This window comes from Camellia sinensis, chromosome 2 (assembly GCF_055761805.1).
Source record: "Camellia sinensis isolate YWXY chromosome 2, ASM5576180v1, whole genome shotgun sequence".
Taxonomy (NCBI): domain Eukaryota; kingdom Viridiplantae; phylum Streptophyta; class Magnoliopsida; order Ericales; family Theaceae; genus Camellia; species Camellia sinensis.
The window spans coordinates 46,958,575-46,983,013 of NC_138962.1; the positions used below are offsets into that span (position 1 = coordinate 46,958,575).

At 29.9% G+C, this 24,439-nt stretch overlaps 2 protein-coding genes across 2 annotated transcripts; one reads left to right on the forward strand and one right to left on the reverse strand.

Moving 5' to 3' along the window:
- The first annotated feature begins 13,176 nt into the window (after positions 1-13,176).
- LOC114278259 (nicotinamidase 1) lies at positions 13,177-16,592 on the forward strand. The gene is made up of 5 exons (XM_028220271.2): positions 13,177-13,631; positions 14,565-14,748; positions 14,829-14,962; positions 15,824-16,009; positions 16,188-16,592. The coding sequence occupies exons 1-5, from the start codon at positions 13,491-13,493 to the stop codon at positions 16,278-16,280; spliced, it is 738 nt and encodes a 245-aa protein (XP_028076072.2). The 5' UTR covers positions 13,177-13,490; the 3' UTR covers positions 16,281-16,592.
- Positions 16,593-17,813: 1,221 nt separating this feature from the next.
- Positions 17,814-22,648, reverse strand: BETA-UP (beta-ureidopropionase). Its single transcript, XM_028220272.2, has 6 exons — positions 22,344-22,648; positions 21,352-21,459; positions 19,452-19,640; positions 19,133-19,360; positions 18,821-19,045; positions 17,814-18,434 (listed from the first exon to the last, which is right to left on the reverse strand). Exons 1-6 carry the CDS (start codon positions 22,518-22,520, stop codon positions 18,078-18,080), a joined length of 1,284 nt encoding a protein of 427 aa, XP_028076073.2. The 5' UTR covers positions 22,521-22,648; the 3' UTR covers positions 17,814-18,077.
- Positions 22,649-24,439: the final 1,791 nt, after the last annotated feature.

The following is a 24,439-nucleotide window of genomic DNA, read 5'->3' on the forward strand; positions in this document are numbered from 1 at the left end:
AAGTAATTTTTTTTCTTCTTTTCTTTTCTTTTCTTTTCTTTTCTTCCAAAGCTGTTTTAGTTTGGTTTTTTTTTTTTTTAATTTTTTTTTCTCTCTTTTCTTTATAGGGGTGATTATGTATAAGGGTGTTCTAAAAAATTAGACATTTTATAAGTGAGTTGGGTTGGACTGATTGGGTAATAAAATTAACTGATTAATTTTTTTTTAATTTAATTTTATTTTATTTGTTAGGCTGTGTTGGTTTTTTTTTTTTAAAATTTTTTTTTAAAGGTGGTTATGTGTAGGGATGTACCAAAAAACTAGACATCCTATACTAAGTCATCGTACAAAATTATATGGAATTAACGAATTTTAACCAACAGTCTAATTGATCAGTCAGTTAAGTTGGACTGGTTAAGTGATAAAATTGACTGATTAGTTAAACTGTTGGTTAGATTTTATTAATTTCATATAATTTTATATGATGTGTTGGTAGGAAATGTATAATATTTTATATTAGACTTACCAAAAAAAAAAACGCTATTCGAGCCAAATTTGAGGCCTCTATCACTATTGTTTTAATATATTGCCAAAAAAGAAACCATATTCATCTAGAATAATGCTTGGGACCCCCTTTTGGGGGTCACCCCCTCACCCCCCCTTTGCCACGTGGCAGGGGGTGATTGGTGGAGAAAGAAAAAAAAGAAAAAGAAAAAGAAAAGGTGACCAATGAGAGAGAGAGGGGGTCAAAGGGGGTGGGGAAAAAAGGGGATGGATCATTAGAGTTATGGTTTTGTGGACCGACCCGCTTGAAGAGGAATGGGCCACTAAAGTCCAAAGTGTAGTGGGCTAGGCCACTCTAGGCGAAAGGATCATAGGCTCCACTCACAAACTCGAGATCATAAGACTTAGGACATTCAGTCCTATTTGAAAATTGAATGTTTTAATTGATTTATTAATTTTTTATAAAAAAATATAAAAAATAATATGATAATTTATAATAATTTTTTAACTACGTGTAAGTATTGTATAAAATTTCTCATTGTAAGTTCAAATCTGGATAACAATGTTTGTACTACCTGTTGCTTGTTCACTTGTCCTACCATTTAACGACTCTCTCTATTCTCATCATAACCTTAAGCTCGGAGGCTCCCCTTCTCTTGCCCTAATTTTTGAGTATTTTATTTTCATATTTTTGTATCTTTGGTAAATTTTTAATATTGTAATTATATGTTTTTTACATTTTAGATGCACTAACCTAGATGCATTTAAGAGGTAAAATATTTATGAAATAATATTTAAAAAATTCACTACATAAAAAAATCAAAAAATTAGAAAAATTTAGTACAATTTTGTATTTCTTGATTTTTTTTTAAATTACTCCATAAATATTTTATTTTTTAGCTCATCTTAGGTGCATGTAAAAAATCAACTAAAAAATGAAAAAATAATTTTGATAAAGACAACAAAAAAATAAAAAAGTTACCATTTTCTTGTTTTATTATCTATTTATTTTTTTTATTGTAGGTTTTATATTTGAATTTCTTGAAACATGCTTAGTTCTTGGTGTTCTTTAGACTTTCAATTCTTGTAGTTCTCAATGGAGAAGGAATTCTCAAATTTATGAAGGGTTTTTTTTGGTGCCATGCTGGTTGATTGATTTATGGGTCTATTCCTATAATATGTAACTTTTATTTATGTTTTCCTTTTCCTATGTATGTATGGTTAAACTTTGTACCTCTCCATTTTTTTTTGTATCTATCTATAATGTTATTTTTCATGCCTAAAAACACAAAATTGGATTTGAAGGATTATAATTTGTTGTCCTCACACACACAAGGATGGATTTAGGGGTGCAGAGGGGCAACCGCCACTCTAAAAATTTGAAAAATATCATATATTATATTTAAAAATTTTAAGTAATTAAAAATTATAAGAATTTGTAGTCCTAAACATACTTTCGCACTCCATAATGATAATCCCGGATTCGTTAGTGCTCACACATATCCATCTATAAACTAGAGAAATTAATTACAAATAGGTTTTATACTAAAAAAATAAATAAATTACATTGACAATGATATTTTTAAATTATGATTTAATTATTTTAGTTTGAAATGAAATGATTTTAAAATATCATTTTATTCTATATTAAAATTTGTTTATATCACATTACCAATAAAAGAGAGTTGAGACTATGTTTGAATCTTACATTTGAATAGATATTTTTAGAAAAAAGAGGTAAAGAAAAAGTGACAGAAATTTAGGCCTCGTTTGGGAACAAGCTAATTTAGTAACTTTTTGGCTATTTGGCTAAAAAGGTAGGTAAAAAAAACTTGTATGTTTGGGATGACTTTTTGGCTAATTACGAAAAGATGTGCAAAAAGTAGAGAGAAAAGAGAATCTTTGACTTTTTGGTATGGGTTGTTGGCTTTTTGGCTAATTTAGTAACTTTTTAGCTAATTGGCTAAAATAGCCTCTTGCCAAACGAGGCCTTAATTTCTACTTTAGTCACTTCTTTTTTTTCTTCACACAATTTATTTAAATGTAAAATTTAAACACAACTTAAAAGCTATAAAACTCTAGTGTTCAGTCGTCGTTGTCCATTTGCATTTGTGCCCTTTCAACCTTGTCCTGCAAGACAAGAAGTGCATTATGATAGGGGTAGTTTTGACAATCATGAATTTATTTTTTAAAAAAATTACAAGATAACAATTACGATGTTAATAATTAAGGGGTTGTTTGGGGTGTCCAAAATAAGTGTACTTTTTATCTTTTTTGACTAAAAAGTTGAGGAAAAAAATATTTGGGTTAATTTTTTGACTTTTTATGAAAAAATGTGTATTAAAAAATTATATAAATTAGTGTATAGGGAAAAATTTGGATTGAAAGTTGTGCAGCCATACTTTTTGACTTTTGGTGAATAGTGACAACTTTTTAACTTTTTGAATAATTTTTTAACTTTTTAACTTTTTTTCAACTTGCCAAACTTGACCTAAATTACAACCCATGTCAATGTCTCTCTATAAATTCGAACATGAAATCACATTCACCTTGACACTTAAATGTCTTCTCTATAAGTAAGTAGGGATATAAAGAAGGAAGATGAAGTAAGATGTGAGAATTTCAATGAATAATATTATATGTACTAATTAATGTACCAATTAATATACTAACAGATGATATGGTATAATTAAATTAATTTTCAAACAAAAATATATATACATACACTAAGAAGAAATAGTGTAAAAAATAGAAGCTAGCCGGCAAGATATGCCTTGTGAAAGAGAGATTTGGACCAAAACTACTTCAAAAAGTATGATCCGTGAAGAGATCCCATTAAAGACAAACAAACAAGGGCAAATTACATATACACCCCTCCAGGTTTGACAAAATTACAGATACTCCTTGAGGTTTGAAAAATTATGAATTCCCCCTGAATGCTATATTTGCATAAGAAATTAGGGGGTAATTTGTTATGAAATATAAACCTCAGGGGGTAAATTGTTATGAAAATACAAACCTCAGGGGGCGGGATGTAATTTCCGAAACCTCAGGGGTATCTGTAATTTAACCAAACCTGGAGGGGTGTATATGTAATTTGCCCAACAAACAAACAAAAGCACAAGAAGTTAAAATTGGTTAGCAAAAAAGAATTCAATTATGTCACAACTCCAACAATTGTGGTTGTGATTTGAGTACTGCTTGACTCATATGCCTCGTCTTTGCCACTTGTAGACAACAAGATCAAGCCACCAGATGATTTGATTTGATTTGAAAAAATTATATTTTAGTTGGACAGTATAAAAATAATTTTATTTTTATAATAGTGTAAGTATTTTTGTGAATGATTTAAGTTTTTTTTATGTATCAATTTGGCACAATTATTTGTTTTTCACTTACAACACAATTGTTTTAAAACTATCACACTTTTCTACAAATTTATCATTTAATTTTAGGATAGAAATATTCTATCATCAAGCCACCCAAATAAACCTATTTAAAACAAGGACAAAAAAAGGCTCACTCTTTTGGGGCCAAATAAATATCTATGCAATCACCATTATCTTTTAAGGAATTTACAAGAAGTTAAAACTAAGGCCTCGTTTGGCAAGATGCTATTTTAGTCAATTAGCCAAAAAGTTACTAAATTAGCCAAAAAGCCAACAACTCATACCAAAAAGTCAAAGATTCTCTTTTCTCTCTACTTTTTGCACATCTTTTCGTAATTAGTCAAAAAGTCATCACAAACATACAAGTTTTTTTTACCTACCTTTTTAGCCAAATAGCAAAAAAGTTACTAAATTAGCCTGTTCCCAAACGAGGCCTAAGTTGTTTTGATTCTATTTTTTTGTGATTTTTTTTTTCATTTTTAGTTTTTTTTTTTTTAAAAAAAAAAAATTAGGTTTATGAATTCTACTTAATTAGATGGATTGATAAAGTAAGCAATAAAACTTTGAAAAAAAAATATTCAAAAATGAAAAAAAAGACATAAATAATTTCCTTTTTTGGATTTTTTAAAAATATTTTATACCTTTTAAATTCGCCTAAGGCAAAACACACCAAAAAAAGTAAAACTTTTGACACGATTTAAAAAAAAAAAAAATCACTAAAAAAAAAAAAAAAAAAAAAAAAAAAAAAAAAAAAAAGAAGACATTTTTAGATGTATGCCAAGCACTCATTTCAATCTAAAAATTTAGCCAGACTTTAAAAAAAAATCTCTAAAACAAATTAGTCAAATGACTAACTAAAATAATTTTGTAAATAGTGATTAGTTGCCTGTATTCACTATCTATTCACTTTTTAATTCTTGAATCATTTACCCTTTCCTCTCATTTTCTCAGTTATAAAAATATTAAACAAATATTTTAAAAGAAAATAGCTAATATAAATAGTATTGTTAGAGTGTACATTAGAAAAATAATTAGCTAAATGAAGTGATATTTTGACTAGTATTGTTGGAGATGCTCTAATGGCGATGGTAGTGACAAAAGGTTCTTTGTCATTCAATTTTATTTACACACTATTAAATGTGTAAATAAAAATTTAATTTTTAATTTGCACCAAAATATATATATATTGTTATCCTAGATAGACAATTCAAGTGGGGTGAATTGAGTTATTAAATAAATTAATATTAACCCAAATAATAAATAAATAAATTTATGCAATAATATAAAATAGAGAAATGAAATAAAATGAGTAAATGGAAGAAAAAGTAAACTCAATAATTTATGGTGGTTTGGCACGCCGGGTTTACGTACACTACCCAAGTATCCTCCTCAAGAATTTCTCTACTATTCTTCAAATAGTAATAACACTACTAGTTTCACAGGTGCTAGTGGACCTTTACAACAAGTGACCAATTCTGATCACTCCGATTACTTTAAAATCCAGTGTCTAGTCACACCTAGCCCAAGTAATTTTATCCCAAAAAATCACTTACAAAAACTCTCTCTTTTTACAAAAACAATACAAATAAGGGATAGAAAATCCTTCTACAATTTTGCTCAAACTCTCAACAAATTTTCTGATAGAAAATATAATTTAATGAAGCACAATACCATATTTGACAATATCACAAAAATTTCTCTTTTTCACTTCTTATTTTTCTCTAACCAAAACACTTCTATATATATCAAAAAATATATAGGTGAAGTACTAATAAATTTCAAAATATGATCTTATGAACTGTTTAGTCATTCCTTTTTTTCTTATGAATCCAAAGGTCCCATTAAAGTGGAAATTACATAAAAATGTAGTCATTTACATGTTTGAGTTTAGTTTTTTAGGGATAAAAGTGGGTTTCTCAAAATGTAAAATTACATATTTGGGCAACTTGCAGTATAGAAATTTTGTATTTTCCCTCATTCTAAAACAAATCTCACATTACGAATAAAAACCTAACACTCTGATGTAGCACTTCAATATAACACACTAAAAAACTTATTGGTGTACTTTTTCCAAACACAACGTAATACTCAAAAAAAACTATTTGGTGTACATTTCCCAAACGTAACGCTTCAACGTAACAAAAAAAAAAAAAATTCCTTAGTGTACTATTCCTGAAGGTAACACTCTAATCAATGTAATCCCAAACGTAACACTCCAATGTAACACACAAAAACACTAAAAAAAAAATTTAGTACACTTTTTCCAAATGTAACACTCACCGTTTGAAATTATACAATTATCCAAAATTTAGTAAGGAATATTTGTACTCCTCTTGGAATGATTTGAAGAATGTTACATTCTTTCTTTTTTAATATTACATTGGAGTATTACGTTTAGAAAAAGTACACTACAAAGTTTTTTTTGTATTACATTAGAGCGTTATGTTTGGGAAAAGTACACTAAAGAGTTTTCTTTTTTTGTGTTACATTAAAGTGTTACACTAAGAAATTTTTTTTTAATGTTATATTGAAGTATTACGTTTGAAAAAAATACATGAAGGAGCTTCTTTGTGTGTTACATTATAATGTTACATTAAGGAGTTTTTGTGTGTTACATTGGAATGTTACATTAAGGAATTTTTTAAAAGTACTATATTAGAGCGTTACATTTGGGAAAAATATACTAAGGATTTTTTTTCTTTTTTTGTGTTATATTAAAATGTTACACTAAGGAGTTTTTATGTGTGTTACATTAGAGTATTACACTAAGGAGTTTTTTTGGAATGTTATATTAAAGTATTATGTTTGGAAAAAAATATACTAAGGAGTTTTTTTGTATGTTACATTAGAGTGTTACAATAAGAAATTTTTTTATGTGTTACATTAGAGTGTTACACTAAGAAATTTTTTAGAGTATTACGTTTGGAAAAAGTATAATAAGGAGTTTTTTTATATGTTACATTAGGGTATTGCGCTAAGATTTTTTTTTTTTTTTTTTTAGTGTTACATTGGAGTATTACAGTTTGAAATTATACATTTGGCCAAAACTTACCAAGTAATTTTTGTACTCCTTTTGAAATGTTTGAAAAATCATAAACCTTTTGGAATATTTGAAAAATCCCACATCCTTTTGAAATTTTTGAAGAATCATGTATTTTAAGTCATTTTTGTATTTCTTCTGAAATATTTTGCAAATAAAAAAAATTATATAAAAATTTATCTTGATTCTCATATATTGTGTACCTTACCTTTCTAGGAAAAAAAAAGGAACATAATAGAAATAAAGGTATAACTGTAAATCTAATTTTTAAATAATTTATTAAATCTACTTTTCAAAAATTAATGAGACTAATTGGTCTATAAAAAAATTCATAGGACTAAACGAATCAATATTCTTCAAGATAGAATTTATAGGTAAATTTTCTAAAATATATTCGTTCTCTTCTTGACTCATCACGTTGCACAGCTTGGATCACATGCCAATTTTCCTTTTCAAATTTTGCAGGTGGAGGATGGAAAAATATAGTCAAAGGTTGCTTCCGATAAATAGTAAAACATAATTTTCAAAGCATCTACTATAAAATCAAACGATGCACAGTGATTATATAGTAACTTTTATATTAAAATATTTGATTGTACAGTAATTTTTCTATTAAAATATTTGTATGCATAGTATAATCTTTAAATAACATTTATAACAAATACATCATACAACATATATTTGAATAGAGAATATTTTGTGTCAAATAACTTAAAATATGTATATTAAAAAATTACAATTTATCCTACAATATTTTAGACATCATCAAAATCAAACTATATGATTAATCTCCCTTTTTGGTGATGGCAATACAAGCATGAATTTGACACAAAATTTCACAAAAATAAATGCAACATAAATTTTTTTAACAATCATAACACAAACATTTGTTTGCATTATATTTTCTCTCAATTTATTAACAAATTCTTTGTCAAATAAATTTATAAAAAATCAAATTTCTTCTCCCCTTTTGACATCATCAAAATAAAAGGTTAATATAGGTAAGGAGAATCAATTTTTGAAGTAAATGCAACAAAAAATATTTATCGATAATTAGGCATGCATTTATTTTCACCCTCTTTAAAACATCTTTACCAAAATCATATGAAATTGTTATGACTTCTCTCCCTTTGACATAATAAAAACATTTGTGCAGATTAGGGTAAAGAAATTTAGAGTAATTTCAGAATATATTTTTAGAAAAACTCCCCCTGAGATTATGCGTATAATCAAAATATAATTTTTCATAAAACTCTCTCTAAGATAATGCTTCATCTTTAAAAAAATATTTCTCTCTTGGAGCATTTTCAAATATATAAATTGTATCATAAGATTTAAAAAATAAGTTTATGTAATATCTTTATTTCAAAATGTACCACATATAAAGTGACATGAAAAATATTACATTTAATTCATATACTACATCGGCAAAATCAAATGTGATTCAATAAACATAATCAAAGTAATGACAAAAATCACATTATTTTAAACATAAATATTAAAAATTAAGCACAAAATATGACATAGCAGTTGATTATTTTTAAGCAATATTTATTTTGAGGCATGAACTATGTAATAATAATATTCTACTCCATTTTGTACTAGCATGCATGGTATTATATTTATGCATGATGTATTCATGTATGCATGGTATAGCATGTCATGATAGTCATGTATGTAATAATATGTTTATATATGCAAATTAATGATGATTACAGGTAAGTATGAGAACAATATCATTAAATGAAATATTTTCAGATTTAGAAAATTAACTTTTACCAAAGCTACCTATACCAATTATTTATTGTTGTTTTTGAAAATTGTGTGATTACTGTTTATCTGAGAATATATGGTGAATATTGTCTTCGGTTATGCATTATGAACAACCACTGTCCAATTACCATTTTCTCTTACTGGATTTCACTTTGAAGCGCACATACAAAAAAAAAAAAAAAAAATCAAGTTTTTGATTTTGGTAGCCAAATTTTGTTGGATCCATGACTATTAGCACTACTACAAAAATGTTTAAAAATTACACTTAAGGAAATTAAAATATGACACTTTTAATGAAAGTATGATTAAATTAATATTTTAATCACACCTAATTTAATATAGTGTGATAGTATTTATTTTTTATGTCACTTTTCAATTAAATGTGATTATATCCTCTTTTTTTAATCACATCTTCTAATTGTGATTATATATTGTTTTTAAAATTTATTTTTATATCTAATATTCCCATTTTATATCACGCTTGCCTGTCTTTCACTGTGACCCTCTCTCTCTCTCTCTCTGTCTCTCTCACACACACCACTGCCCTCCTCCTTCCGCCCCATCTCTCTCATTTTTGTCTCCATCGTCATCGGGTATAGGAGTATCATTGCTATCACACATGAGCACCATTGTTGATCCACCGTTGGAGCATTACCCTAGGTATGTCCTCACTATTACGCCTTCATTCTATCTCTCTTCCTCTAATTTCAATCTCTATAGTTTCAAGATTACTTGATTTTGGAATCTATTTCATTTTTATTCCATGTAATCCTTTTTAAATTGACATGATGAAATTGAGTGACCATTCCTATTACAATAATGACACACAATATTAGGATTACTAAATGATGATGCTTTAACAAAGAAATTTTTATATAAATTTTATTTTTTGTGGGGTTTAAACCCAATATCCGCTTTCTTAAAAACACATCTTTAATTTTTAAGTAATTTATTTAAATTTTATTCCCCTTATGTGAATTTAAAAATTATTTTATTTAAATCTTCTATATTTTCTTTTAAAGAATTATTTTCAATTTTCAAATCATTTTAATTTTTTTTTTAAAGAATCATATTCCTTTTTTAAACTTTCATTTTTATTTTTCAAAATTTCATTTTCATTTTCATTTTTCAAATCATCATTTTCATTTAAAAGACATTTATTTAATTTTTCGAGAAAAGATTGTTTTGAAATAATCTTTTGAAAATTACCATGTAACTCCTCAATAAAATCTAATAATTCATCATATGTAGGAGAATTTGCATTTATCTCATCATCCTCAACTTCCATGAAACAAATATTTGTCACTTCGTTGTCGTTTCTTTCTCCATTAATGTAATTTACATCATCATCATCATCATCATTCCACATGCGAATTTTACTTCTTCTGTGATTTCATTTTCTTGAGTCGTGCCTTTGTGTGTGATTTCTAATTTTTCCCAAATCTCTTTTGCTGTGTTACAAACACAAATTCTATCATATTCATTAGGATCAAGTACACAATACAAAATATGTTTTGCTTTAACATTTATTTGAATACTTCTAATATCATCCCCATTCCATTCCTCTTTTGTTTTAGGAATTTTCTTTGTATCTACAATTTTGGAAGGAATAATTGGACCATTTTTAATAATCATCCATACTATGTAGTCTGTCCCTTGAATATACATCATCATTCTATTTTTCCAATAATTATAATTATCACCAGTAAAATATGAAGGGTTGGAAGGTGAGTGACCATCCATAATTTGTGTTCCTATAATAGTTGCCATTAATCAACTCTAATACTGTTAAGTCAAAAAATAAATAAGAGCCCTTACTCTGATACCAATTGTTATCTCAGATAGGCAACCCAAGAGGGGTTGAATTGGATTATTAAATAAATTGTCAAATTAAAATTTTAGCTTAAATAAATAGATAAATGGATAAATAAATATATGAAACAACAATTTATAGTGGTTCGGCATCCCGGGCCTACGTCCACTCCCTAAGTATCCTCCTTAGGAATTTCTTCGCTATTCTCTAAATAGTATTATACCACTAGTTTCACTGGTGCTAATAAACCTTTACAATAAGTGACCAATTCTAACCACTCTGACTATTTTAGAATCTGGTGCTTAGTTACACCTAATCCAAGTGATTTTATCTTGAAAAATCACTTACAAAAACTCTCTTATTTTACAAAAATAATATGAATAAGAAATAGAAAACCCTTTTACAATTTTCCTCAAACTTTCAACAATTTTTCTCACAAAAAATATAACTCAATGAAGAACAATACAATATTTGACAATATCACAAAATTTTCTCTTCTTCACTTTTTATTTTTCTCAAACCAAAACACTTCTATATATACCCAAAAATATATCCGTTGGAGAGAGACGCTTCTCTTCTTGACTCGTCACGTTGTGCTGCTCGAATCACATGCCAATTTTTCTTTTCAAATTTTGCAGGCGGAGGATGGAAAAATATAACCAAAGGTCACTTTCGATAAATAGTAAATCCACAATTTTCAAAACATCCATCATAAAATCAAATGATGCACAGTGACTGCATAGTAATTTTTATATTAAAATATTTGACTACACAATAATTTATCTATTAATTTATCCTATAATATTTTAGACAATATCAAAATCAAGCCATATGATTAACATATAATTTTTAATTACTGTAAAATAGTGAGATGTATGATTTTAGGTCGCATAATAATAAAAATAAATTAAAAAAATAAAAATCACCAAAGATAAAAGTAAGTAAAATTTGATTAAATTTTTAATATAAAAATTGGTCTTTTTCTTTTCTTTTATTTTTTGGAATTTTAATAATAATACTAATAATTTTTGCTAAATTTTTATGATCGTCTAATCAAGACAAATCTAAAAAATAGATAAATAAAATAAGTGAAATTAAAAAAATATATTAAAAAAAGCCCAATAGGTAGTTTTATAAGCTATGGAGAAAATGTCAAAGATGAAACTTCACATAACAAACCATGGCCCCAATATATCAAGAGTACAAGCAATGACATCTTGAACTAATATGGGGGCATATGCCCCTAGCTACTCTCCTCTTGCTGAGCAATGTTACAAAGTTGCATTTTATACCCATGTATGAAATTTTTTCAAGGCTCCTCGTATGGAACAATGTTACAAAGTAGTATATATTTTATACCCCATATGAAATTTTCTCTAGGCTCATCTTGTGAGCAATGTTACAAAGTAGTATATATTCACACTTTCCACTTTTATAATTTCTATAAATTCACATTCTTTACCGTTTTCATTCTTGTCAAACATTCACAGTAATATATATTACATTGATTTTATTGCTTATTGAGTAAATTTTATATTTTTATAGAGAAACAATGGCGGATTTTATTATCTCAACATTGGTAGATTTAATTCTCTTAAAGATTTGATGCTTCACAAATAATGAAGAATTCGTAAAATTTGATTTTGTAACTATAAAATTAAAGATTTTATGCCTCGTGAATAATGGAGAATTAGAAAGATTTGATCTTGTAACCATAAAATCAAAATTAGTAGGATTTGATTTTGTAACTATGATTAGCGTATTTATTTATTTTTTTTATTTTTTTATGTGTGTGTGGTCATTTTTTGTTATGAATGGAACTTGGTATCTACTAACTATATCTAAGATTATTTTATTTATTTATTTTAAGATACATCAAACTAGATATTTAAAATTTAACAATAGTTAGAAAGTCAACTATCACTAAGCGTTGGTTTAGGAAGTGGGTTGGCTTTTTGACTTTTTTTTGACTATTTTAATTTGGGCCAAAAAGTTTGGTTTGGGAAGGACTTTTTGGCTTTTTTAGCGCTTTTTTGTGAAAAAATAGTGTACTGATTATAGATTGAATGTGATGTTTTATTTTTTGTGATTAAAATAACTTATTTTATCTTTTGTGATTAAAATAGTAAAAAAAAACCTCTAACCCAACTTGCCAAACGGAAGTCCAACAACCACCAAGTCACCACAAGAAATAATCTAAATTACAAGAAGGCGTATCACGTCAGCAATGTGCATGACCAATGAAAATAATACTTGCGAAAAAAATCATAATATGGAGAAATTTTAAAAACATTGCCAATATATTATTAATTCAAAAAAATAACAACGACGTCTATTAAAATTTACGCTGCATACCCCCAGTAGGGTCGCACTATCAGTGAGTTGTCGCGTCCCCACTGATTGAAACTTAAAAAAAAAAGAAAAGAAAATAGTCTTTTTTTTGACCAATAATAGAGTGCCACCTCACTGGGGGTTGACCCCCAGTGGGTGTATGAGGCATTTTTCTAAAATTTATCAGCAATGATAGGGACCCCTTTGTGGAGGACCCCCACAACCCCCTTTATGATCCACACCATTCATGATATGGACCCCACACATACATGAGTGAACCCCACACATCATAAATAATGTAGATTAATAAAGGGGTTCTGAAGGTCCTCCACGCGAAGGGATCTAACTCATTTTTCAAAATTTATTCATTAGGCACATCATATCAATATGATGATGGCGTGATGTACGTGAATAATTTCTCCTAAATTACATACATATTCAAAGTTCAATCAGGTGCGGCATCGTCACGGCATTGCTATGTGGCACTGAATTTTGCCCCAATCATGATTGAATTGAATTGCTAAGAGATAGTTACAGAACCATCTATAAATGTCAACAAACCTATACCTCAGTCACCATTCTGCAATCCAGCTCCATCTTGAATTATTAATTAAATTGCTCTGTGAATTGTTATGTGGTTCTCTTTTTTGGGTTTTGAAAGATGGTATTGAAGACAGTAGATCTTTTGAAGAATGAAATTCCATTTGAGGAAGAATCAGTAGTTTTATCTGAAGATGTCAAGACTGGTTTAGTTCTCGTCGACATCATCAATGGCTTCTGCACTATTGGGGCTGGAAATCTGGTCTCTCTCCTCCCCTCTCTCTTTATCTTTCGTTTTGGTGTCTTCGTTTTTTTTTTTTCGCTTTTTTCTGAACTGAAGAAGAAGAAGAAAGCTGAAGAAGACGAAGAGAAGAAGGAGCTGAGTTTCGGCATCAACACACACAAGGACATGATGTTTAATCTGGGTTTCGACATCAAAAAAAAAAATTGGTGATGATGTTAACCCAATTTTTCTTGATGTCGGGCAGAAAAATGCAGAGAAAAGGAAGAAGAAGAAGAAGAAGAAGAAGAAGAAGAAAAATGCAGAGAAAACAGAGAAAAAAAAATGCAGTTCGGGCCATCATCTTCAACATCATCATCATCTTCATCTTCAACATCTTCAACTTCATCATCATCTTCATCAACAAAAAAAAAAAATTTCCTCTGCAGATCCGGATCTCATCATCAATAATTTTATTTTTTTTTTGCAGATCCAGATCTACTTAGAAAAAATGCAGAATTTTTTTTTTTTTTTAGATTCAGATCTGCGATCGCCGCCACCATCACCGACCATCACCGTCGATCGCCTGTTCTCTTCTCTCCTCTCTTCTCTCTCTCTCTCCTTCCTCTTCTCTTCCCTCTCTGTCTGTTCCAAAGAATGAAAATGAAGAACGAAAAAAGAAAAGAATAAAAAAAAAACACGGCCCAAAACGACGTCGTTTTGGAAAGTTCGGCCCATTCAACCCACATGAAATTCGAGTTATGAGTCATTTTTCTTTTCCATTATTTTGTAATGGATAGATTTATTTTTACTTCAAATTAATATGGATTAGACCATCAGTCTAACATGGCCTTCTTTGATAATCAACTTAAGTTTAAAGTTTATGTGATTGTTTGGTTCTCTTTGTGGTCTGAAACTGAGTTGTTATGTTATGGTGGTTGAGTTTGTATTTGGTTGGTTGTGTGCTTTCTTCAGGCACCCACAGAGCCCAACAGTCAGATCAATGAAATGATCAATGAATCGGCAAGACTGGCAAAAGTGTTTTGCAACAAGAAATGGCCAATTCTTGCATTTCTTGATTCCCACCATCCTGGAAAACTCGAACATCCCTATCCTCCTCATTGCATCATTGGCACTGATGAATCCAATTTGGTTCCTGGTATAAGTATTGTCTGTTTTCTGTGTTTTTTTGATCTATTCATTCTATAATTCAATTCTTAGGCTCTCTCTCATGTGCAGCTCTGAAATGGTTGCAGAAGGAACCAAATGTAACGATAAGGCGAAAAGATTGCTTCGATGGATATCTGGGTTCAATGGAAGAGGATGGTTCTAATGTGTTTGTGGATTGGGTGAAAAATAACCAGATTAAAACTGTAAGTATATATTTGCTATTAGTAGATGGATATAGATATTCCCATCCATCCTCAATCACTTTCACTTTGCATTATCTTCCAAATGTCTATTATTAGGATTGAATAGATTAAGATTGTATGAAAAACAGAGGGAATCAAATTAAAAATATTTGCACTCTATTTTAGAAAGGGTGATTTTTTTTTTAAATTAATAAAAAATATTTTAAATTAATGAAAAGTCTGCTTTATTCTCTGCTTTTTATAATCTTCTTAGGTCTTCATAGCATTTACTAACAGTTTGGCATCTAACTAAAAAAGTTTCTTTTTTTAACTTTTTCTTTTATCTTTAGTGATTTTTTTTCCTTCAAATTTGTATCAAAATTTTCACTTTTCCAATCTGTCTAGTGTAGAAAAATTTAAAAAGTAAAAAAAATTCAAAAAAGGGTTCAATAATGACATTAAAAAAAATAAATAAAAACCCTGTCATTTAAAATTTTTTCCTCCTTTCGTAATTTGTTTTCAATTTATTTTTTACTTTTTTTTCCCATGAATCGAATCTAAAATTCTATAACTTTTTGAAAATTAAAAAAAAATACTAAATATAAAAAATAAAAATAAAAATCAACAAAAAAGTCACTAAAAAAGTCAATCCCGAGATGGTCTATTTTCATCTTTTTTTTTTTTAGACAAACATGATAAAATAAAAAAGTTACGATTATTAGATCGATCTAATTTTTTTATATTATAAATGATATACATGGAATAACTTATAAAATGAACAATTTGAATCATTGAAATGAGACTTATAGTGAACCCCATGACACCTCAAATTCTCTCAAGTTTAATGGTACTGATAATTATAAGTATTGTTTGTGGGTGTAGATATTGGTGGTGGGAATATGCACAGATATATGCGTTCTGGATTTTGTTTGCTCCACACTTTCCTCCCGAAACCGAGGCTTTCTCACCCCTCTTGAGGAAGTCATTGTCTATTCTGGTGGCTGTGCAACATTTGATTTTCCAGTTTCCATTGCAAGAGACATTAAAGATGCCATAGCTCACCCACAGGTATACAATATACTCTACTATTATATTATAAGTTAATTATACTCGTACTTATTGATCCCAAGATATAATTAGCTTATTTTTCTTCCTATAATATAGCAAATTTTGTTTTAATTATTCTCTAATAACCATCAATGCTTGCCTCACTTTTTGTTTTTTGTTTTTGTTTTTGTTTTGGTAGGAACTGATGCATCATGTAGGTCTATATATGGCTAAAGGAAGAGGAGCTAAGATCGCAAGAGACGTGTCGTTTTGTGGGCTGGAGAAACCATGATTGTAGTAGTTATTCAAGCCCTAATGTTTTCACTTCAGGGTTGTTACCCAGAGCAGAATGGATGTGTGTTCATAGAATCATGGAAGCTTCAGTAGTTAACTAGAAGGTTGTACTAGTATGTATCATATCATCATGAGAAAATGGAGTTCAAAAAAATATCATCATGAGAATATTATGTAATTTGTGTGTGTCATGAAAGTATGCACAAACTAGAAAGTCTCTGGGATTTTAAGGATGTGTTGTTTGAAATGGACTGTTTCTAGACCAATTTCGAATCTCATGTTTGAATGCAAAAGGATGTTTTCGGATGAACAGTCTTTATCAGACTGTATATCGCCACATGGGTAACTATTGAATCCCGTGGGAGGAGTGGAATACAAAATAAAGGGTTTGGGGAAGGTCCAGATTAGGGAATTAAAAGACTAATGTGTTTGCAAATTATGGTTATTACACCATTTAGTCTGTATATTAATTCTAAACAAACATGAGATATGTCAAGTGTGAAGTGAAGTCTCACGCTGTCCAAGTACTAAAACAATGTCAAGCATATAAACGTGAGGACACCCTCACCTCAAAAGTTGACTTCAGGAGTTAAATTCTACCCAAGCCTGTGTAACATTAAGAGCCTATTAATCACTCTCCTAATCTAGGGGCATTCCAATTTTTGTATAGGAAATTATCGAAGGATTGGTAATTTCAAGATTATTAGTCCCCAAACTAAGAGTCTTTATGTAATTTGGTTCAACATAACTAAGTATAATAATCTGTTTTTTCAGATACTAAAACTTAGCTATTTCTAGTTCTAGTCTATGAAGGAGTGGGGACAAATGCATGCAAACACAAGGTCAACCGCATAACACCTACAAGAAATCTAAAATAATCCACAAAATTTATGAAGGGAAGCCTCAATACATTAAAGGGAGTTCACAAGAAAAGGCCATCTCCCAAAACATCTTTAATTTTGATGCCAAGTTAATGCACAGAGCGAGAGAGAGAGAGTAGATAAAACACACAGCACAGGCATTTACCAAAATGAAGCAGATTAAAGTATCAGATCACGTACTTACAGGAGACCCATATGCATCCTCTAAAATTCTGCCAAGGAGATATACTTTTCCTTAAGTTAAACTGAAAAAACAAAAAAAAATGGAAAAAGGAAAAAGAAGAAAAAGCAATGCTTTGATATCTTCTTCACACTTCATTCTTGTTATTTATACATTAATTTACAGTCGACACAACCAAATAAAAAATAATCACAAATGGTAGATCACACAACCATAAACAACAAACATTTTGGCCAAGTTTGGGAACTTGTAAAAAAGTCAAAAAGTTACTCAAAAAGTTAAAAAGTTAACACTATTCACCAAAAGTCAACAATTACAGCTACACAACTCCCAATTCGAATTTTTCCCTACAAATCAATTTTTATAATTTTTTATTACACATTTTTCTATAAAAAGTAAAAAAGTTAGCCCAAACATCCATATTTTCAACCTCAATTTTTTAGTCCAAAAAGACAAAAAGTACACTTATTTAGGACACTCCAAACAACCTTTTCCACTGATAAATTGACATATCATTTTTCAGATTCACAATACTTCAACTAGGAACTTAAAGAGTTGCTAGTCTAACAAAGGATCAGAAATGATCTACGGCGCAAGGTCTGGCTTAACATAACAGCCAAGCAACTCAACATATAACTCATACCAAGTAGTCATTCAGAACCCCCACTGACCATCATCAGTTTCTACTAATTGCTTCAGATTCAAAACATTTTAAATTGGAACTTAAGAAGAGCTACTTGTGTAACAAGGGGTCAGAAATGACTTGGGGCTCAAAGTCTGGCTTAACATACCGGCCAAGCAACTCAGCATACAACTCATACCGGGAAGTCATTCGAAACCCCCACTTATCTTTCAGCTGCCTACACAAGTTGAGATCCATGTCTGATATAATCACCCCATCCTTGTATCGGGATAGAGATGGTGTACATGAAGCATCTGGTGCTGAAAAATGACTTGATCCATAGAAATGCCCAAAATCTGCATGTTGAGGCTTTCCATCACCAGAAGTGAATGGGTTGGGGAAGATCTCAGTCCCAACGCGATTGATTGACCCAACAAAGTAACTATTTGCTATTGCGGCATTACGGGCCTGCAACATAATCCACCACAAATGTCAAATTCAATACTGAATAGCAAGCTAACATATCAAGAAGCATACTGTAAATTAAATGGCTGTAAAACCACAATTACATGTTATGATCAACATAACAACACAAATCGTTACTAACCAACCAGAAACCAATGGACCATTTTCCAATTATTTCTTTTCAAACATTAGTAAAATTAAATAAATCATTTATTAATCCATCATTTGATAAAGGCAAGGATCTCGTAAATTTTCTATTTCCAATCGGGCACCAACCATTCTAATTTTTGAACTGTTTTCACAACTTAGCCCAAAATATCTCAAAGCAAACACTTTCTGTCAAGCAAGAACAAGAGATTCAAAGACACAGAGAATGAACAAAGGAAAACCTCAATGGGCCACATTGGTTCGCTGAGTTCACCAACAGTAGCAGATGGATTGAAAACAAGCTCAGCACCATTTAAGCCAAAAGCCAGCCAATTCAGAGGATGGTGCCTCCCATAACAAATGTTAACTGCAATCTTTCCATAAGCTGTCTCAAACACTGGATGCCCGGTGTTCCCTTCCATATAATATGTGCTCTCATTGAAGTCCCCAACTCTGGGTATGTGGTTCTGCCAGATGCAAATTGCAATTATAATTTCAAAATGAAATGCTAAACAAAACATCACAAAGATGAAACCACAAACTTTGGCATTTACCTTTCGATGCTTACCAATTATGTTACCATGATTTCCAATTATTACAGCAGTGTTCCAAATAGTCTCTCCATGTTTCACATCCCTCTCAAGAATTGGATTTACAATGACCATGTTATATTTCCTTGCAAGATCCTGAAGAAATTGTGTTGATTCTCCATCAACAGGCTCTGCAAATTCACACCATCTCTTCTCACGAGTACAAAAGGCAAATGGCATCATCCATGCCTCCTGTAGTTGAATTACAAATAAAACTACTCAGAATTCTCAAACATTGATGGGAAAATTACTGGGAATTGTCAATGCTCATGCTATGACTCACTTGCAAGCATAAAACATTCACTCCCGCAGCACCTGCTGCATCAATAATGGGCCTCAATTTCTGAAAGATGGCTCTCTTTTGGTCCAAAAAGGGTGCAGTTGTTGGAAGTGCAATAGAATTTTGAATAAGACCAACCCTGATGATTTGAGGTTCTCTTAATAATTCCTTGTCAGCATGAAAGGAGAATGCCTGCAACAATATATATCGATGACCAACTTTTTAAAACCGCCAAATAAAACAGGAACAAGTATAAGAATAGCATCATGATTTTAAAATATATATATTTCAAATTTTGTTGCTTGAATATACACGCCTGAGCAATCAAGAACTTGAAATTCAATCACAACCGAAGAAGGTAGCCAACAAGTGTGCTACTGCTTACTTTGCTCAGCTTCTGTGGAAGCTTAAAAAAGGACGATACAAGGGCGTGTTAAGTTAAAATTTTCTCATATTTTGGGATGAAATCATGATTTCCAAGTGCGATTATACGAATAACACCAATACAAACTACACAGTGAAGGCAAACTACTTCCTGTACAAACAAAAGGACGATTACAACTCGAAGATAACAAAAAAGTTCAAAAAATTATTGTTTCTATGCCATCCAATTTTAGTACTGTTTATGAGCCAAGTTATGCTAAGAAGTGAGTTTTTCACGTGTAGTTCGAGCAATTACTCTGGTTAATCTTAAAAAGCTTCACCTTCAGACAATCTCAATCCTAACTCAAGTACCTTAGCTTTCATACATATCCCTGAAATTTGAATTAGCTTATTGAGCTAATTTGTGCTAAGAAGTGAGTTTTTCACGTGTAGTTCGAGCAATTACTCTGGTTGCTCACCTCATGAGCAATCTTAAAAAGCTTCACCTTCCGACAATCTCAATCCTAACTCAAGTACCTTAGCTTTTATACATATCCTTGAAATTTGAATTAGCTTATTGAGCTAAGCTCTAGCTGAGAGCATGCATAACAGAATTCAAAACAATCAACCCTCAGACCTTTATATCTGAGCAATCTCAAATGAGCCACTCACTGAGCCAATAACAATCAAGAACAAGTAGCTCGGTTTGTCTTATGGCCATGTGGATTAGCTTTCATCCCATTCCCTCAGACATGAAAGACCAACTCCATTAAAGGTCATATTTGAAATATTTCCCCACATGTTCGTGAATAGGCCACTGATAAAGTCACTTTCATAGAGAGACCATCTAAATCAATAAACATCCAAATCTAAAGCCAAATTCATTTGAGTATATTCTTCTGCCTTTAGTCACCACCACTAGGAAGCTCAAAGTTGCACCCAAAATGGATTTGTTCAAGTGAGTTCCATCACACAATCAACAGTTAACAGTCCTCAACTGGTTGTAAAAGCTTCTAGTTGAGGGGGTGCTTTCTTCTTCTAAAATGATATATATATATATATATATAACACTAGTTAATTTGTAGATTGAAAGTATTGCACTATGAATAAAATGAGGATAAAATCCCACAGAGGAATCTGTGTCCAAGAAGAAAAACTAACCAAAACATAACTGTAAGGTAGACATCCAATTCCCCATAAGAAAAATATCTCATTCCAAGACAGACAACTAAATAATCATTTTTTTATCAGTTATTTTTGGGGCCAATGGATGTTGTACTTGCACATTACCATATCATCTGTTTATATTTAAATAGCATTCAAGATGAGACAACTATACTCTCTTTGTATCATACAGTAGTTCATTTGTTTTTCAAATTTTTCTTTCGACTTGGGAAAACAACCGAGAGTAACTCAATCTATTTGTCAGTTTGATTCTTCAAAGAGAACCTAAAACCATAGCACCTAATTGTTGGAAAGTAATTTTCCCTATCTCCATAAATCTCTAAATTGAATGACAATACATGATAATATTGCCTACCTGCAGATCAAAATCATGCTTTGAAGATAGAGCTTTGGCAGGCTCAGGGAGAGAAATGGGTTCAACTGCTCTTCCACAATTGAGTCCCAAAAGCAATCGCTTTACTTCCTGCAAAGCAATACACAATTTCTACTGTCAGGAAGATATTCCGATTAGTGTCAATACAAACATCAGAAAAACGGTCCATGAACAATAATTTAGAAAATGGAAAACAGCCTCTGCAGATACTGCAAGAAAATTATACAAAAAAGTATACAAAGAGCGTGAGAGAACAAAGAATTGAAAGACTGGAACTGGAAAAAAAATTCAAGCTTGTGTTGGGCACGTGAAGAATGAATCCACATGCGTTAAATTTATATGAAATTAGAGATGTTACTCATCAAGGAGAGCCCTCCACAAATACAAAAAACGAGGCGGACCATCACTTTTTTCTTTTGTTACAAACCAGGATGACCATTACGTCTTCGAATATTTCCCAAAAGACCATTTTTCACAACAAATTTTGGACTTACAGATTGGGTAATTTTATATAAAAGTCCGCACTGTCTTTACCAAACCCTCCCATCATCTCATCAATTTTATAGCCTTCTAGAGCAAATAAACAATTTCTAAAACAATTTTGTTCACCACCCACCTCCCTGAACGGTCTTCCACTGGGTCACTGGACTCACTAAAAACAAAATCGGAGTCAACAGATTGATTATATTTACAGTATATGGGAAAAGCCTGATCAATGAAATTACTATATTAAACTAACCACATATAACTATAAAGCTATGATCTAGAGAAATTAATTCAGTTCTCAATGAATAACGATTCACGCTCTTAAATTTTTTCAAAAAAATCATATGAAAATTTGAAACCATACACTCACCAAACCAATTTCAACAAACATAATTGATTAAACAAATAAAAGAATATCATTGAATTCACCAAAAAAAATTTAAAAAATAAAGAAAAGCAAGTTAGGGATAGATTGAGATGAGAAGTACCTGGAAAACTTGGGGGCTGAGGGAGGCGCAGAGGAGGCGGTGGAGAGATTCGAATCCACAAATCGAACCGTCATTGGAGTTTGATGATGATGATGGATTGTTGTTGTTGTTGTTCTCTGTTGGTAATGATAACCCGTTTTCTCTTCCAATCTCCTTTTCTTCTTCGTTTCTCTCCATCTCTCTCTCTCTCTCTCTCTCTCTCTGTGGGCAGAGCAGATAGAAAGAAGAGTCAGTCAAGAGAGGAACTGAAAGAGAGTGTTTGGTAAACGTGTGGGACTTCACTCCTTATGCTGCTGCTAATAATTAACTTCGCAAATCGCATTATTGAAGATTTATTTTTTAATTTTTTGATTAAATTAACTTTTTAATTTTTTTTATTAATTTAGATGTAATAGTTATAAGAGAAAAAATAAAATAATTATGATTTAAGTGAAATATTTTATTTAGGGGTTATTTGGCATGTTTATTTAAGTCAGATCACTTCTCTATTTTTTCTAGTATATGTTTTGTAAAAAATTAAAAAATATATTTATTTAGATCATTCTAAATATGTATGATATATTTTAGGGTGCTGTTATGGTGTGCAACCTTGCACACCATATGCAACCAACACAAAAGGTGTAAGTGGAAGATGTAAATATAAAACAGGACAGTAAACAGAAAGGCGTAAGTGTAAGGTATAAGTTGCACACTTAAGAAAAGTCCTATATTTTATTCTTTTATATTTATTTAGGCAAAAAGAAAATTGGGAAACGACAACGGAGTAGTTGTTTGGAATGTGCTATATAAGTGTACTTTGGACTTTTTGATTAAAAAGTAGAGAAAAAAAAAAATGTATGTTTAAAATAACTCTTTGATTTTTTACAAAAAGATGTGTAATAAAATATTATAGTAAAATCAAAATAACAATTCTATCCTTTTGACTTTTTGATTTTTTGTATAATTGAATTCAAAGAGCAAAATAATAATTTTGCTGTAATGATTTTTCTCACAAGTTACCCTTGAATAATATAATTTTTTTTAGTAACTTCTTCACTTTTTTTAATTTACCCAAAACAAGGCTTGAATATCCAAAAAGAAGATTCGGTTGGTGCCAACCATTTGGGATAATCCAAATAAATCATTTTTTTCTTTTTATCATTTTAATTTGATTTTAGTATTTTTTTTAATTATGTTTAAAAAAGGTTTGTAAACGAATTTAAAAATAAAAAATTTTGAAAAATTCTTGTCTGTTTAGTTTAACTTTTCAAAATTTGTTTTTAGATTTTTTTAATGAATTTTATTTTTTCATATTTGAGTTAATTTTTTATACTTTTTAGATGAATATAATCAAGATGCATTTGAATGGTAAAATAATTTGACTAAAATATTTAAAAAAAAAAAAAACAAATAAAAATCTGTTTGCATTTTTGTTAGTGAATATACTTTTTGTATTTTAGTAACTTTTTAATGCATCTAATCTTGATGTATCTAAAATGTACAAAAATATATATATATATATATATGTCAAAATATGAAGAAAAAAAATTAATCAGTAAAGACAAACAAAAATCCATGTAAACAAAAATCCATGTAAACATAATTTTTGAAAAATTAAACTAAATAAAGCTTTCGTTTGGTTTGATTTTCTGAAAAAATTTTGGGAAATTTTCTCTACAAATAAGTTTTCAAAAATAATCAAACCAAACAAATTTTTCCAAAAAAATTTCTCAAAACTTGTAAACCAAACAAGTTTTCCAAACAAATCTCTCTCTCTTACATGTCAAATCAATCACTTTTTCCAAAACTCTATCTCAAAATAATTTTCCAAAACATCTTTTAAAAAAAACTAAACCAAATATGTTTTCGTACTTTTTATCTCTAAAACACATCTCTCAAACATAAACCAAACATACCCTAATTTTTGTCTTTTTAGACTTTTTAAAAAAAATTATGTTTTGATTTGTCTTATCAGGTAGACTTTAGAAAAATAATAAATAAATAAATAAAATTACAAAAAAGTAAACCCGAAACCCAACACCTACTGAAGAACCTTACCGCAATATGTTGTTTGGATGACAAGGAATAGTCTGGGTGAGTAGTGGATATTTTGATTT